This window comes from Aulonocara stuartgranti (genome assembly GCF_965226115.1).
Source record: "Aulonocara stuartgranti genome assembly, chromosome: 7".
NCBI classification, from domain to species: domain Eukaryota; kingdom Metazoa; phylum Chordata; class Actinopteri; order Cichliformes; family Cichlidae; genus Aulonocara; species Aulonocara stuartgranti.
This window is the reverse complement of record NC_138945.1, coordinates 29223318-29237875: the sequence shown is the minus strand read 5'-3', so window position 1 is coordinate 29237875 and position 14558 is coordinate 29223318. Positions and strand designations below refer to the sequence as shown.

The window sequence follows — 14558 nt, the reverse complement described above, 5'->3', positions numbered from 1 at the left end:
GTTTAAATGCGAAAGGGATTTAGATTGAAGCCTGTGTGAACAGTTTTGGAAGAGATATGAGCTTTTGCGGGTGAGCTATAGTGTTGTGCTAAACTGTAAGAGTGTTTTGCCAAATGATCTTAGAGTTTTAAGAATGTAATTTCTGTTTCAAGAAATGAGCCAAACCAATGGAGAAAAACTGTAACAGGAAGAAACCTCTGGGAGAACCAGGTTTAGATTTGACAATTAAACGGTTGTTTGGACTTTGGTATATGTGCTCTGTGCTTGAAGCTATTGACTCTCTCATTTTTTATTCAGTGTAGTTGTACCAAAGTACAAAACTGATATATACATATATATATATAGATATGCATACGTATGTATAGATATGCATACAGATAGATAGATAGATAGATAGATAGATAGATAGATTTTATTTTAAAGGTAAAGGCAATATTTCTATTAGTGAAATGTATGTATAACTTTGAAAGTCTATAGCTATAACTACATGGAAGTCTACAGAGTCATCATTAGTGCAAATATATCATTTTCAATACACACTTAGCGTGTAGAATATGGAGTATGAAATTATTTCATAGGACATTTTTAAGCATAAAATATCACTCAACTGAATGTAATGCAGAAAGTGACTGTGTGTTCACCAATCATATAAACCATAAACACATAAATAAATAATAAATAAATAATTATGACCCACTACCCATGGGAAAGATGAAACTTTCGTCTTAGTTTTGTATTTCATGACACTTTTAGATGGGAGTATTGAAGAAAGTAAGATTATTCAGGTAACCTCTGATACAGGATGCAGCAACATCTGTTGATATTTGTTGATCAACAGTAATACACCTTTAAGCACAATTTTTTTTTCATTAGTGAACTACTTTTGCAAATGACCACCTCTGGCTCTACACAAAATGGCAAAACAAATGAACTGCATGTATGTTCATGTGTATATAGTTTACACATGAATGTGAAGCAAACACAGTCAAGGTATTATAAACTGTAGTTGAACGACTAGTTTCATTATTAGTCAGTTGATGCAAGGATGTTTATGTGTTAAGTTTACAGGTGAATGTCTTACATATGTTTGTGTTATTCTGTTATTACAAAAGATTGCTATGCTGCTGCTCATTTTTATGATCCACTCGTATCGGTTTAATAAAAGGTCACGCTGACCTTGCAGCTTACTGTGAATATGTAACAGTACACCTCTACACTATGCAACTTAAGGTTGTCCACACCTTGACCCCACGCGGGTACACTTCAATACTGTGGAGGGCTCACTGCAGGTTGCAGGCTGGGACAGACTGGGGCTGACTGGGATGGGCTTGTCTCCTTGTTAGAGCCTGTTTCTACTGCAGTGCTATTTGAAAACACTCCAACCCTTCTGCAGTGCGCTGGAGCCCAAAACTGATGTTGAATGACTCCCCTTTTTCTGCCCAACCCACCCACACTCACTCTAAGTTGTACATCACACCACCACCGCCCTCATAGGGCATCCAAAAGCACCTCAAGGTTCTGAGTCGACAGCCCTACAGCAAATATATCTGTCTGAAATCCTGCAGCCAGTATCAGGGCCCGAAGAGAACGTCATGGGACAGTGATCAAGGGCACAGTAAAGTCTGCAAACAGAGAGACTGGGGTGTGGCTCCTGGAGTATAATTACTTACAATACACGATGGCGCTTAGAATAGGCAGACATGCATAAACAGGGCGAGAAAGTCATTGTGACTTTCTCTGTATCCCTCTCTGTCTTCCTCTCTCTCTTCTTCTCTTGCTGTCTGCCTTTCTGTCTCTGGAGCAATCTAAAATTGGCCAAGCTTGATGCATTTGTACTGCCTGACTAAACCTTTCAGCAGAAGGAAATGAGGGGGGGGGACATAAACTGTAGATCAAGGTGATAATTATTATTATTATTATTTGAAAAGCTTTAAATTTAAAGTGCAATCTCCAGATGTGCAATAAAGTATCTGTCTTGGTCCTTATGTCCGCACTGGCTTTGCAGGATTTTAAATATGGTTGCACTTGCAGAGGAGAGGTTTGAGAATTTTGACAGAATTAAATAAGCAGTGGAGGGGAAAAAAGGCGGATGCAGCTGTTTGTGGTGCATTACCTTCAACAATCATTTTCACATTGATCAAAGTCACACGATATTTGAGTGAAGCTTCAAGATTGACAGAAGATCAATACCCTGATGGCCCAAGCCACAATGCAGCCAACCTACACAGTGAGGCTTCATTTGTTGAGGGTGAAATGTCCTTATCAAATGCTTCGATAACTCACAAATCCCATGCAAAAATCCTACTAACTTGGAAGAAAGTTTACGTGCAGCATGTACAAATATAAACACTGACTATTACAGTGTTGTAGCTAAAACACATTTCCGTGTAGGTTGTACAGACTAATTTCTAAACAGTTCTGTAAATTAACAAAGATTATATTTTGTCATGATGGAGATTAAAAAGAAAACAAAAGTCGGTTAACCAAGTTATTGAATGAATACCTGATGTTTAGACATTCAATTGTAAGAACAGACTGTGTCAGGAGTTGGAAAATTCAGTGTACTTTGTAGCTGTGCCTTAACCTAAACAGACTTCTCTTCATGAAAATTAATCCAGCTTCTTTATGATGATATTTTTCTTTTCACGGAAGTTTGGAAATCAATTAATGGTTAGAAGTGTTGGTAAACAGAAAAAACACTCAACTTTAAAGTTTGAATTATCTGTATGTGTGGCCATAGACGTTTGATAAGGTAAGCTATTTATTTGGGATGGAGTGCCACTATAACTCACTTGGTTGAGCAGGTTGCCTATATGCCAAAAGGCTTCTAAGGAAGGCACAGGCTTTATTCCACCCTGGGCCATTTCCTGCAAGTCATTCCACCTTGATCTCCTCCTACTTTAATATAAGCTCTTTACTGCTCTGTCCAACAAAGACTAAAAATCCCACCCCCTCAAAAAATGGCTTGTTTTTGACTACCCTGTGCAGCAGTGATCCAAAAAGACAAACTATGGACAATATTAATGTAAACACAAAAATACAGTATGCAGACAGGAACGCACGCACACACACACACACACACACACACACACACACACACGCTGTGGATCACTGGGTGGGCACTCCCTTTTACCTTCTTTATACCGTATTATTGACAAGAAGGATAAGAATGTTTATTTTTTCAACCGAGAATAAATGCAACTGATACTGCTGTTGAACTGCATGTTGCTGTCCATGGTGCTGAACTAAGAGGGGGCTACATCTATCTATCTATCTATCTATCTATCTATCTATCTATCTATCTATCTATCTACTTTGTCAGGTTACTTTAAGCCGGACACCCACGTAACCCGTATAGCCCACGTGGTTCAGGCTGAACGGGACCCCGGACCATTAGCAGACGGCCCGAGGGGGATGCGCCCTCCCCTCCCCCTATTTCAGTGGATGGAATAAAATTGCCTCATACTTGCTTTGGCAACTGCAGAGCCTCGGATATATAAGGAGCACGCAGAGGAGGTCTCAGTCGCTGTGAGAGCCACACACCCCTCACCTGCACGCACACATACACCCACATAAACGTTCGCCACACTCCTGCACGTCCTGCACCGTCCTCCTTCATTCTTGCGCACATCCCCTTCTGTGGTCTAACCGGATGAGTTACCCGGTGGACACTGTAGGGAGTCCCTTCAGGAGAACTATGGATACCAGAACGACCAGCTATGGCTACAGCCGCTCCAGCGGCACCCCCTCCAGCGGCTTTCGGTCCCAGTCCTGGTCCCGGGCCAGTCCCGGCTCCACCGTGACCACGTCTTACAAGAGGAGCGTGAATATGCCGGCAACCCGGGCATACAGCTCAGCTGTGCTGAGCTCCGCCGACAGCGTTGATTATAGTCAAACCTCTATTCTGAACGGAGACTACAAGCGTTCTAACGAGAAAGAGCAACTTCAAGGGCTCAATGACCGGTTTGTTGTTTACATTGACAAGGTGCACTACCTGGAGCAGCAGAACAAGCAGATCGAGGCGGAGATCCAGGCACTGCGGCACAAACAGGTGTCGCGCTCCCAGATGGACGACCTCTATGACCAGGAGCTGCGGGAGCTACGGGAGCTGCTGGAGCAAATCCACCATGACAAGGCACAAATTCAGCTCGACACGGACCACATCGACGAGGACATCCAGCGGATCAGAGACCGCTTTGAAGAAGAAGCTCGCATCCGAGAGGAGACAGAGGCCATAATCCGTGTCCTGAAGAAGGACATGAGCGACTCGGAGTTGGTAAAGTCTGAGTTGGAGAAGAAAGTTCAGTCGCTGCAGGATGAAATCGCCTTCATCCGCAACAATCACGAGGAAGAAGTCAGCGACCTCATCGCCCAGATTCAGGCGTCTCAGGTGACAGTGGAAAGGAAAGACCTCCAGAAGGCTGACATCACCGAGGCTCTCCGGGAGATTCGAAGCGAACTGGAGGGCCACTCCAACCAGAACCTGCAGCAGGTGGAAAACTGGTTCATGTGCCGCTACGTCAAGCTGACCGAGGCTGCAGAGCAAAACAAGGACGCCATAAAGTCCGCCCGTGACGAGATAGCCGACTATCGCCGTCAGCTGCAGTCCAAGACGGTGGAGCTGGAGTCCGTCCGCGGTACAAGAGACTCACTGGAGAGACAGCTTAATGACATCGAGGACCGCCACAACAGCGACCTGGTTAGCCTGCAGGTAAGAAGGCAGCCCGGTAAGAGCGGTGAGTGGGCTGAGAACAGACGTTCAACTCTAAAACAAGGCAATTCTGTTTTGAAATGTCATAGATTATTCTTAAAGAATTGTGTAGCCTGTTTTTAAAACTTGATAAAAGAGTTGATGTTCTTAATAGGACACATTTACGTTTTACTGACGCAGCATTTAAGCGTGAGCCTTTAAAATCAAATAAAAAAAAGATTCACAAATATAAAATATTAGTTTCTATTATCTTTGACAGGTTCTGTAACATTTGTCCCCTTCTGCCTAACTGTGACTGTTCAGCACAAACACTTTTCTCTTAAGCAGGCTGATTGTATTCACAAGCTGGAGAGATTTCCAAGAGTCACGAAATGGTTAAAAGGGAATCGCTGCAGCAGACTCTCTCTCTCTTGCTGAGTCAGAGGCAATGGGTCGATGCCTTGATTGGCTCTGTCCTTGCATCACACCACTGAGATTTTAGGGCGAGGGTGGGGGTGTATTGAAAGAGTGCGGAGGCTGCCCTTGAAACAGAGGCATTCAACATCTCTAGAATACTGTATTGCGTCAGAATGTATTAAAAAGCAAGCAGCCTTGTTGCGCAGAGTCTGCAGAGTTTACAGAAAGACATGGGCAGCACTGCAACAGATAATTTGGAAAAACTATTAAGGCTTCAAAAAAAATTTGCATAATACATGAAGACTGGTTTTGAGCACTGGACCTCGTATTGCATTTAAATTATTCAACATATTCAACCCTATAACAACAGCTGATTTTTGTGTATTTCACTCAGGAAACAATTCACCAGCTGGATAATGAGCTCAAGAGCACCAAATGGGAGATGGCTCGTCACCTGCGCGAGTACCAGGACCTGCTCAATGTCAAGATGGCCTTAGACATTGAAATAGCTGCATACAGGTACAGGATACACTCATGCACAATTGAAATTGAATTTTGAAACAATATTTGCAGTCCTTTTCATATAGAAGCATACTTTAAATATCTGATTTATGCATTTGTTACACTAGGAAACTCCTAGAGGGTGAGGAGACCCACTTCAGCACTTTTCCTTACCGCCAGACTGTCACCACCACTAAAATCTCTAAGCCTAAGTCGGAGCCCACAAAGCTTAAGGTGCAGCACAAGTTTGTGGAGGAGATCATTGAGGAGACAAGGGTTGAGGATGAGAAGGCTGAAATGGATGAGGCCCTGGCAGAGCTAGCGCAAGAGCTCTCTGCCACACAGGAAGGAGAGGAGGGTGAAGAGGAAGAAGGGGAGGAGAAGGCAGAGGGAGAGGAAGCAGAGGGTGAGGTGGAAGAGGGAGAAGGAGAGGAGGGAGGAGAAGCAGAAGAAGAAGTCGTAGCTGTCACTGAAGCCAAAGTTAGCTCAAGTGCGCCCAGCAAGGAGGAAGAGGAGGATGAAAAAGGTGGTGATGAGGGAGAAGAGGGAGAGGGAGAAGGTGGTGAGGATGAGAAGGAAGAAGAAGCAGAGGGAGAAGGTGGTGAGGGTGAGGATGAGGGAGAAAAGGGGGATGATGCAGAGGGAGGTGATGAAGAAGGAGAGGGAGGAGGAGAGGAGGAAGAAGTTGAGGAGACAATGTTGTGCACCAAAGCTCCAGAGTCTAAAGCCTCTCCTGACAAAGAGAAGGCTGGAGACAAAGAGGGCAGTGGAGAAGAGGAGGGAGCAGGTGCTGAAGAAGAGAGTGGCGATCAGGATGAAGATGCAGGTAGTGACAAAGCATCCAAAAGTGGAGATGAGAAGGAGGAAAAAGAGGATGCAGGCAAAAAGGGAGATGAGAAGAAGGGAAAAGATGAGCCAGACTCAGAACCAGCTGTAACCCAGACAGAGGCTCCAAAAACTGAAGCTACAAAGGCCGAGGCCAAGAAAGAAGATGCTCCTAAATCTGAGGAAACAAAACCTGAATTTCCAAAGAAAGAAGAAGCTCCCAAAACAGAGGGATCAAAACCTGACTCTCCAAAGTCAGATTCCCCAAAGCCTGCGTCTCCCAAATCTGAATCCCCTAGGCCTGCCTCCCCCAAGTCTGAATCCCCTAAGCCTGCCTCCCCCAAGTCTGAATCTCCGAGACCTGCCTCCCCCAAGTCTGAATCCCCTAAGCCTGCCTCCCCCAAGTCTGAATCACCAAAACCAGAGTCTCCTAAATCTGAATCTCCCAAGCCTGCTTCTCCTAAAGCAGAGTCTCCAAAAGAAGCATCCCCAAAATCTAGCTCCCCAAAAGCTGAATCCCCAAAGACCGAGACCGCAAAGCCTGAGGCTCCTAAAAGCACTGAAGACAAGACTGAGAAAAAGAGCGAGCCAACAGAAGAGAAGAAAGTTGAAAAGAAAGATGTTGCCATGAACGGTGACATAGACAAGAGTAGCCCTGAGGAGAAAGAGAAGAAGGATGAAGGAAAAGAAGCTGATGTGATCACCAACGGCGTAGACGAGAGTCCTGTCAAGGAAGACGGCAGCCAGAAGGTTGTGATCACCAAGACCGTGGAGACAATCACCACCGGAGAGGATGGGTCAAAGCATGTCATCAAGTCCGTCACTGTGACCGAAACAGTGAAGGAGGCGGAAGAGATGCTGCAGGAGAAACTGGTCTCTACTAAGAAGACCGAGAAACACTCCACTCAGTCCATCAAGCAGGTGACGGAGAGTGAGTGAGCGAGCAGAGAAGGAGGGGAGGAAGGGGAGAGAACAACACAAGCAATCAATCCAGAACTAACATAACAAAGAAAATCATACAGCTAGAGCGATGTAATAAAGATAACCACTCTCAAACATACAAAACAAGTCAGAGCGAGAAGACAAAAGTTAAACGCTACAAATTTCAAAAATGCATGTTGAGTGAAAGCTTCAAACGGGCTTCACAGCAGACGCGGACAGGAGCAAGTGACTGAGATATTTTATTCTTCCTTATATTTTTTTCCTTTCTGCAGTTAGTGGGTGAGCTCACGAATGGGTGGGTGCTTGGGTGGGTGGGGTGTCTCTGCATGTTAGCTCAGGGGAGCGGAATACTTTCCTCTCTGTATGGTAGAAATACACCTTAAAAAGAGTAAATACTAGAAAGCAATCAATAAACAATATTACTGCGGAGAGGGTTTTGGAGTTGAAGCAAAAGTGGGGGACTGGCGGATGGAGGGTCCTCGATGCAGACATATGTATTCTACTGACGAAGCCTTACTTGACACGTGAAGATACCAACTGAGCCAAAAAGAAACTAACAACAACAAATACACAGCCAACAGTGACGGAAGAAATGGACGGTGATATGATAAACACAATACCATATACATCCATTTACCGAAGCAGATAAAGCTTAAGAAACCTAAAGAAACTCCTAGCCTTAAACATGCTTTTTATCAGTGTCTGTTATGTTTACCTGACTGCAACTGAAAAAAATATATACTGTAAATGATAGAAACATGCATTCCTGTATGCATAGGATGGACTTGAATTTAAATACAGAATTTAATGAGGTGCTACTGTTTGCAATCCCATGACTTTACTCATCATGAACAATTTCCCAGCAGCATTTGCTCAATAAATGTCATAAAGATCTTCAAAACGCCAACTGTCTGTTGTCACTTTATTATTCTTTTAATCATATTTTTTGCAACTGTATACAGCACTGCAGCAATACAGCATTACAGCTACGGAATATTACATAGTTTATTAGCAATTGAATGTAGTTACTGTGGTTTGTTTCCTGTCAACAGCAACATAAACCCAGCAGTGACGACAGATGTGATCACTAACAGGCTGGGTGCAGAAAATCAGTATTAAATAGCATCAGTGTCTTTTTAAAAACCCACCACAAGGGTTCCAAAAGCCTAATTTAATGACGTGGACCAGTGTGTGTTTGTGTGTAAATGGCATTTTTAAACAACAACAACAACAAAAAAAAAAATCACATTAGGAGAGATAACAGAATATTAACTACAGGGAGCTACTTGAGATAATTGGGAAAACAATGCCATGGGCGATCTTGGTTGGGTGTCACTGGTTAATCATTAGTATCAGCATGAATTTCATTTAAAAATAAATGCATGGAAATAAAGTATCTCGTAGTGTACTCGCACTTCTCCGCATTGCACCAGTTTAGAAACATTAAGTCCTGGACAAGCGAGTTTGTATCTTTTATTGTATCTCAAATTATAGCGTCAACATGATTACAGGATATCAGAGTACTCGTTCTTATCACTTAATAATGCAGAATTCATAGAAATAAAAAAACTGAAGTTGTGCGCTATTTGAACACGCTGCCTGCCTGCAGCACTAAAGGACTCCGCGAGAGACGTCATATTCTGTGATATGATTTACTCTGAGGTGTTTGACGAGGTTAGTGGTGTGGCCACAACACCTCACTTTCTTGCCACATGTATCACAAGTCTCGGCTGTTTGTGGAGGTAAAATACGGCCACACATGACTCCATTTACGCTCAGCCATTGTTGTGAGTGCGCACGCCAAGGGGCTGCAACACATTTATACAGCCATATTTCGCATATGACTATGAAAGGCGGAAGAGGAAGTAGTTCCTTCGAATGTAGACAATCCGAATGTTATAGTTTCTTTCCACTGTGTTCCTGTTAATGATAAACTACAAATTTACCCTAAATTACTAAAATATCAATATTTTAATATGAGAATCGATTCAAGAACATGAATGACTGGTATCGGAGGAATCGATATTTCAGTATCGATCCGCATATCACTACTGCGCTTATAGACTATAGTATGGCTATAGACTGTAAATAAAAGATGGATGCATACATACAATACCTGCTAATCAGAGGTGGGAAGTAACTACGTACAAATACTTCTTTACTGTGCTTAAGTAGAATTTTCAGGTATCTGAACTTTTACATGAGTATTTATTTTTCTGACAACTTTCAACTACATTTCCCCTTCATTTTTAAACAAATATCTGCACTTTCTTGTAGTGTTTTTATTATATTATATTTATATTAAATTGTGTTTGCAGTACTTCAGAATGTGACTAGCACTACAGAAGAGGAGGAAGCCTGAAGGGATGTTACATCAAGCGAAGCAAAGATGAATTTTGCATTTAAGCTGATGATGTTTAGATTCATTCACTGACTTCCAACTTTATACAGTCTAGTGTAAAGACAGTATAAACAAAGTAGTGTCACTGTAGGGGATGGACATCAGCCAGTTCAGTTGCATAAATCCACAAAGAGCAACAGGTCAGCTGTTCACATCATGTACACCAAGAATATCTACTGAAGCTTATATTAGAAATTATTGTGAGTTGTGATTATTTTCCCCATGCTGATCCAGTACACAGATCACTACACGGGGTTTCCCGACCTGCTGAATCCCACCCACTTTAACCCCTGCCTTGTTTTACTGTTTAGGTGTGGAGGGAAAGTCCTCGTCTGCAACGTAGGTGACAGAAAATAGCATTTTTGTTTTAAATTTTCGTTCACTGCATGTGCCCTGTATAATAGATTCAAACACAGCAGTTTGATTGAAATTAGAACGTTAAAATGTTAATAATTTCTATATTCTCATATACTAATATTTAATTATTATTATATTAATATAGCACAAGGTTCAGTTACATTTGTACAAAAATGGCTAGTAGAATTGTGTAGCTACTTTTTCCATTGTTAGTAAATTCAGAGCCTGTACTTTTTTTTGCTTTTACTTGAGTAAGAAAGTCACTTCAGTACTACAACTTTTACTGGAGTAAAGGCATCTGTACTTCTACTTAAATAAAGAAAGTCAGTACTTTTGTCACTCCTGCTGCTAATCAATGGTAGTAATCAATGCTAATAAACCTAAAATGCCCTACAAGGCACTCACATCACAAACATTGGCGACATTTCCAGTTCAGTGACTCCCAGTCTACCAACAACAGCAGCCTGTGTCAGCAAACTCCACCCCTTAAATCACAATTCAAATGATTCAGCAGGTGAAGGTGGTAACTATCCATAAACACCAAAAATATCTCTGTTATAGTCTGAAAACATGCCTTTTAATGCTCTGAACTTCACTACTCTCAATTCCTTCTGTAGGGAATTCAATTAGATCACAATGCTTTAATGTAATTGGTGACATGAGGAACACGTTTTTGATGTTATTGGGATGATTTTCTTTTCAGTTCTTCATTGCTGTTAAACAGTTGTAATGTGGTAAATGAAATTTAGCTATGTGTAAATGCCAGCATATATTTCTGTGATATTTCTGATACATACATAACATACTGAGCATATTACCTTAGCTTAATAAAGATGAATACTTCGCACCCATTGATGCTTCTTTTCTTCCTCATATTCATTTGTCATTTCCCCTTCATTCCAATGCATAATGATCTCAGATCTTTGAAGGACTAGGCTAGTGACTATCATTGGATGTTATTCTTAAAGAGGCAATATGTGATACTTTGAGTAAACTACACAATGAGTTTAGATACTCACTATAGATCCTGGCAACATTCAAAAGTTACAAACTTGCTCTGTAACCCAGTATATGGTGAGCAGCAAGTGATCTCAGACAGTATAGAAGATGAAAGTTTTAATCTGATTTTACTACTAAACAGTTTTTTATTTGTAAGATGAAGATTATGGTTTTTTAAGCCACATTCTTTGATGTTCAAAATCAATCTTGAACTACAGCAGGATCTTTTGTGACAGTGTTTATAACACAGCAGGATAGCAATTATCTTAGAGGCAATGTTGTGACTCTAAATGTCTGTATTTGTCAGTGTGTGTGTGGTAAGTGATTGGGCTGCTCACCTCTCTGCCTGTTAAGGAAATAATAAATCAACACATGTCTCTACATTTCCAAGTGCCTATGAGGACTATATCATAAATCTGTATGCATGTCAGCATAATCTTTAAATCAGGGCTCAAAATCAGTGAGATGCACGGCTTTAAGAATAATTTATTTACCCACCAGAACTCTCACACACATACACTATTACATTCGCTCAGAACTGTGCAACAAGACCTTTATGGGCTATTCGGAACATTGGTAAGCATTTAACCTTGATTTGTTGCTTTAAATGGCTGTTGGACTGTGTTATTGAGCACCATGTTAACAAGCAGATCTAAGAGGACAGCACTGTTGCCTCTACCTGTCTTTAAGCTGCAGTTTTTTTGTGGACAGTCTTGACCATAACGGTTTACTTTTTATCCTTTGTGCTCTTCTCTTCAGCTGGCTCAGGTTGGGCAGCTTTCTCTTCAACTTTCTCCTTTTTTACTTCGGCTTTGTCATCTTTTTTTGGAACAGCTTTCACGTCTTTGTCATCAGCTTTATCTTCTTTCTCCTCACTCTTTTGAACTTCCTCCTGCTCTTGTGCTTCATCTTTTGTATCATCTTCTTTGTCATCAGCTCCTTCTGCTTTTGCCTCCTCTTGTGCTTCAGTTTCCTCCCCTTCATCTTTTCCCTCTTTCTCTCCTTCATCTTTGACAGCTTCTGCTGCATCTTCCTTTTGCTCCTCTTCATCACCACCTGAATCAAGAGATGACAATTTAGTTACCATGACACTAATAATTGATATTTATTTGACTGATAGAACATGACTGAGCAAGTTAAACCAACCCTCGCCTTCTTCCTTATCCTCTTCCTCTACTTCCTTAGCTTCATCTTCTTTCTCACCCTCCTCCTCACCTTCCTCTTCCTCTTCATCCTTTTTCTCCTCTGTTTCTTCTCCCACCTCTTCTTCATTAGCTTCCTCTTCCTCCTTTTCCTCCTCTTCCACCTCCTCCTCACCAGGTGGGCTGGCCTCTGCTTGCTGGGCGTGGCTGGCAGAGATGATGCCTTCAGTGGTGCTGACACTGGAGCTGAGCAGGCGTGAGGTCATCAGGTAGGAGGTGCCAGAGCTCAGGCTGGAGAAGACGGGCCTAGCGAAAGAGGGTGCTGACAAACTGTGGCTGTACAACGGAGACACTCCCCCAGCCATACCTACACTGAAGCGAGACTCCTCCCCTTCCAGGAGCTTCCTGCGTCAAACAATGAAAAGAAAGGATGGGAGATCAGTTAAAAGCATGGGTCTTAAATGTAACAGTAAGTGGTCATTTATTTACTCTTAGAATTATATTGTCAGGATCTCTGTCTAAATAAATAAATAAATCTGGGCAAATTCTGAGATGATTAAACTATTTTGCTGGTAATAACTGAAACGAGTAAAGAAAATCAACAGCCTATTTATGCAAGACAATTCATAATTTTATTGGGAGGGGTTTTTGGTTGGGTCTGATTATTGGGGGGTCATAACCCCCCTGGAAATTACGCCCCTGCATGTCTCAGACATTAAATGTAAAAAAAAACTTCACTGACTCTGATACAAATCCAAAAGCATCAGTTTCCTAGGTGCCTCTAAATAGGAGTTTCTATATAATTTTGCAACGCTAAAAATAAACCCTTTATCATTTATCAGACTCACTCCCTGTTTCACCCATTACCTGTATGCAGCAATCTCGATGTCCAGAGCCATCTTGACATTCAGAAGGTCCTGGTACTCCTTCAGGTAGCGGGCCATTTCCTGTTTAGTGCCCCTCAGCTCACTCTCCAGTTCTGCAATGGTATCCTAAAGAAAAATCAAAGTTAAGTGTTATTTTATACAATGAGACAAAGGGAAATAACATACTGCAGGATCAAATGAAAACCATAAGTAACATACTTCAAAGATCTGGACGACATTTACAGACCTGCATAGCTGCTATCTCTGCACTCTGTTTCTCCTCCATGTCATGCAGCTGTTTTTCCAGGGATCCATTGAGGCCTCTGCATGCATCGATTTCCAGTATGCGGGCTTGTAGCTGGCGTCGGTACTCTCCTGCTTCGTCCTTGGAATTTCTCACAGCATCAGTGTGCTGGGCCACAGTTTCAGTCAGGGAGCCTACCTTGCTTCTGAACCACTCCTCAGCTGCCTGCATGTTCCTGGCAGCCAGCCTTTCATACTGGGACCGGATATCCCTGAGAGCCCCAGAGAGGTCTGGAGCGGCAGCCTCAGATTCCACAGCCACCTGCACACCCAGCTGGACTTGGGCCTGAAGTTCAACCACTTCACCCTCATGAATCCTCTTGAGGAAGGCCAGCTCGTCCAGCAGGATTTCCACACTTTTCTCCAGCTCAGCCTTTGCTAAGGTAACCTCGTCGGCCTCCCGACGAGCCTCCATCAGCTTGCCCTCAGCTTCTTCACGAGCCAACACCTCCTGCTCATATCGACCCTGCAGAGCACTCAGGGTTTGCTCCAGCCTCTCTCTCTGACTTAGGACAGCCTGTTGTTCTGCCCTAGCTTCATCCACAGCTGCTCTCAGGGACCGGGCCTCTTGCTCATACAGAGCTCTCAGGCGGGACGGCTCAGAGTGCCTTTGCCTCAGCAGCAGCAGTTCTGCCTCCAAGGCACGGTTCTGCTGCTCCAGCTCACGCACTCTCTCGATGAAACCGGCAAAACGGTCATTAAGGTCCTGCAGCTGGCTGCGCTCTTGTGTGCGTACAGCCCGAAACTCGGAGCTGATCTGGGCCGCTTGGCTGAGTTCCAGCTCCAGGGAAGAAGCTGGTGAGGAAGAAGAGTAGAGCACACGGCCAGGGGAGGAGTACTGCAGACGGGAGGAAGACAGTGGGGATGCATGAGTAGAGAAGCCAGAGAGGGTCCTCCCTCTAGTCACCACCACACGTGCAGGAGGCTCGGCAAAATAGCGTCTGTATGATGAGGTGGAGTAGTAAGGGTCATATCCGATGCTACTCATGGTTGAGTGTTGGGAGGAAAAGTTGCTCTTCCTCTCCTCTTGCTGTATGTGTGCGTGTGGAGGAGTGCGAAGGGCTTGGGTTTAAGTCTTGACTGCTTGCTTGCTGCTGCAGCAGCCTGCGCTTTTA

General features: G+C 43.1%; 2 protein-coding genes across 3 annotated transcripts; one reads left to right on the top strand and one right to left on the bottom strand.

Annotated features, from left to right (window-relative positions):
* The first annotated feature begins 3385 nt into the window (after window positions 1-3385).
* Window positions 3386-8273, top strand: nefma (neurofilament medium chain a). The gene is made up of 3 exons (XM_082542420.1): window positions 3386-4711; window positions 5502-5626; window positions 5737-8273. The coding sequence occupies exons 1-3, from the start codon at window positions 3653-3655 to the stop codon at window positions 7370-7372; spliced, it is 2820 nt and encodes a 939-aa protein (XP_082398546.1). The 5' UTR covers window positions 3386-3652; the 3' UTR covers window positions 7373-8273.
* A 3338-nt stretch (window positions 8274-11611) lies between these two features.
* Window positions 11612-14511, bottom strand: nefla (neurofilament light chain a). 2 transcript variants are annotated; one of them, XM_082539414.1, is made up of 4 exons: window positions 13388-14511; window positions 13142-13266; window positions 12279-12679; window positions 11612-12188 (listed from the first exon to the last, which is right to left on the bottom strand). In XM_082539414.1, the coding sequence occupies exons 1-4, from the start codon at window positions 14429-14431 to the stop codon at window positions 11860-11862; spliced, it is 1899 nt and encodes a 632-aa protein (XP_082395540.1). In that variant the 5' UTR covers window positions 14432-14511; the 3' UTR covers window positions 11612-11859. The 2 variants fall into 2 exon arrangements, with proteins under 2 accessions (XP_082395540.1, XP_082395541.1); XM_082539415.1 differs by having other exon boundaries at window positions 12285-12679.
* Window positions 14512-14558: the final 47 nt, after the last annotated feature.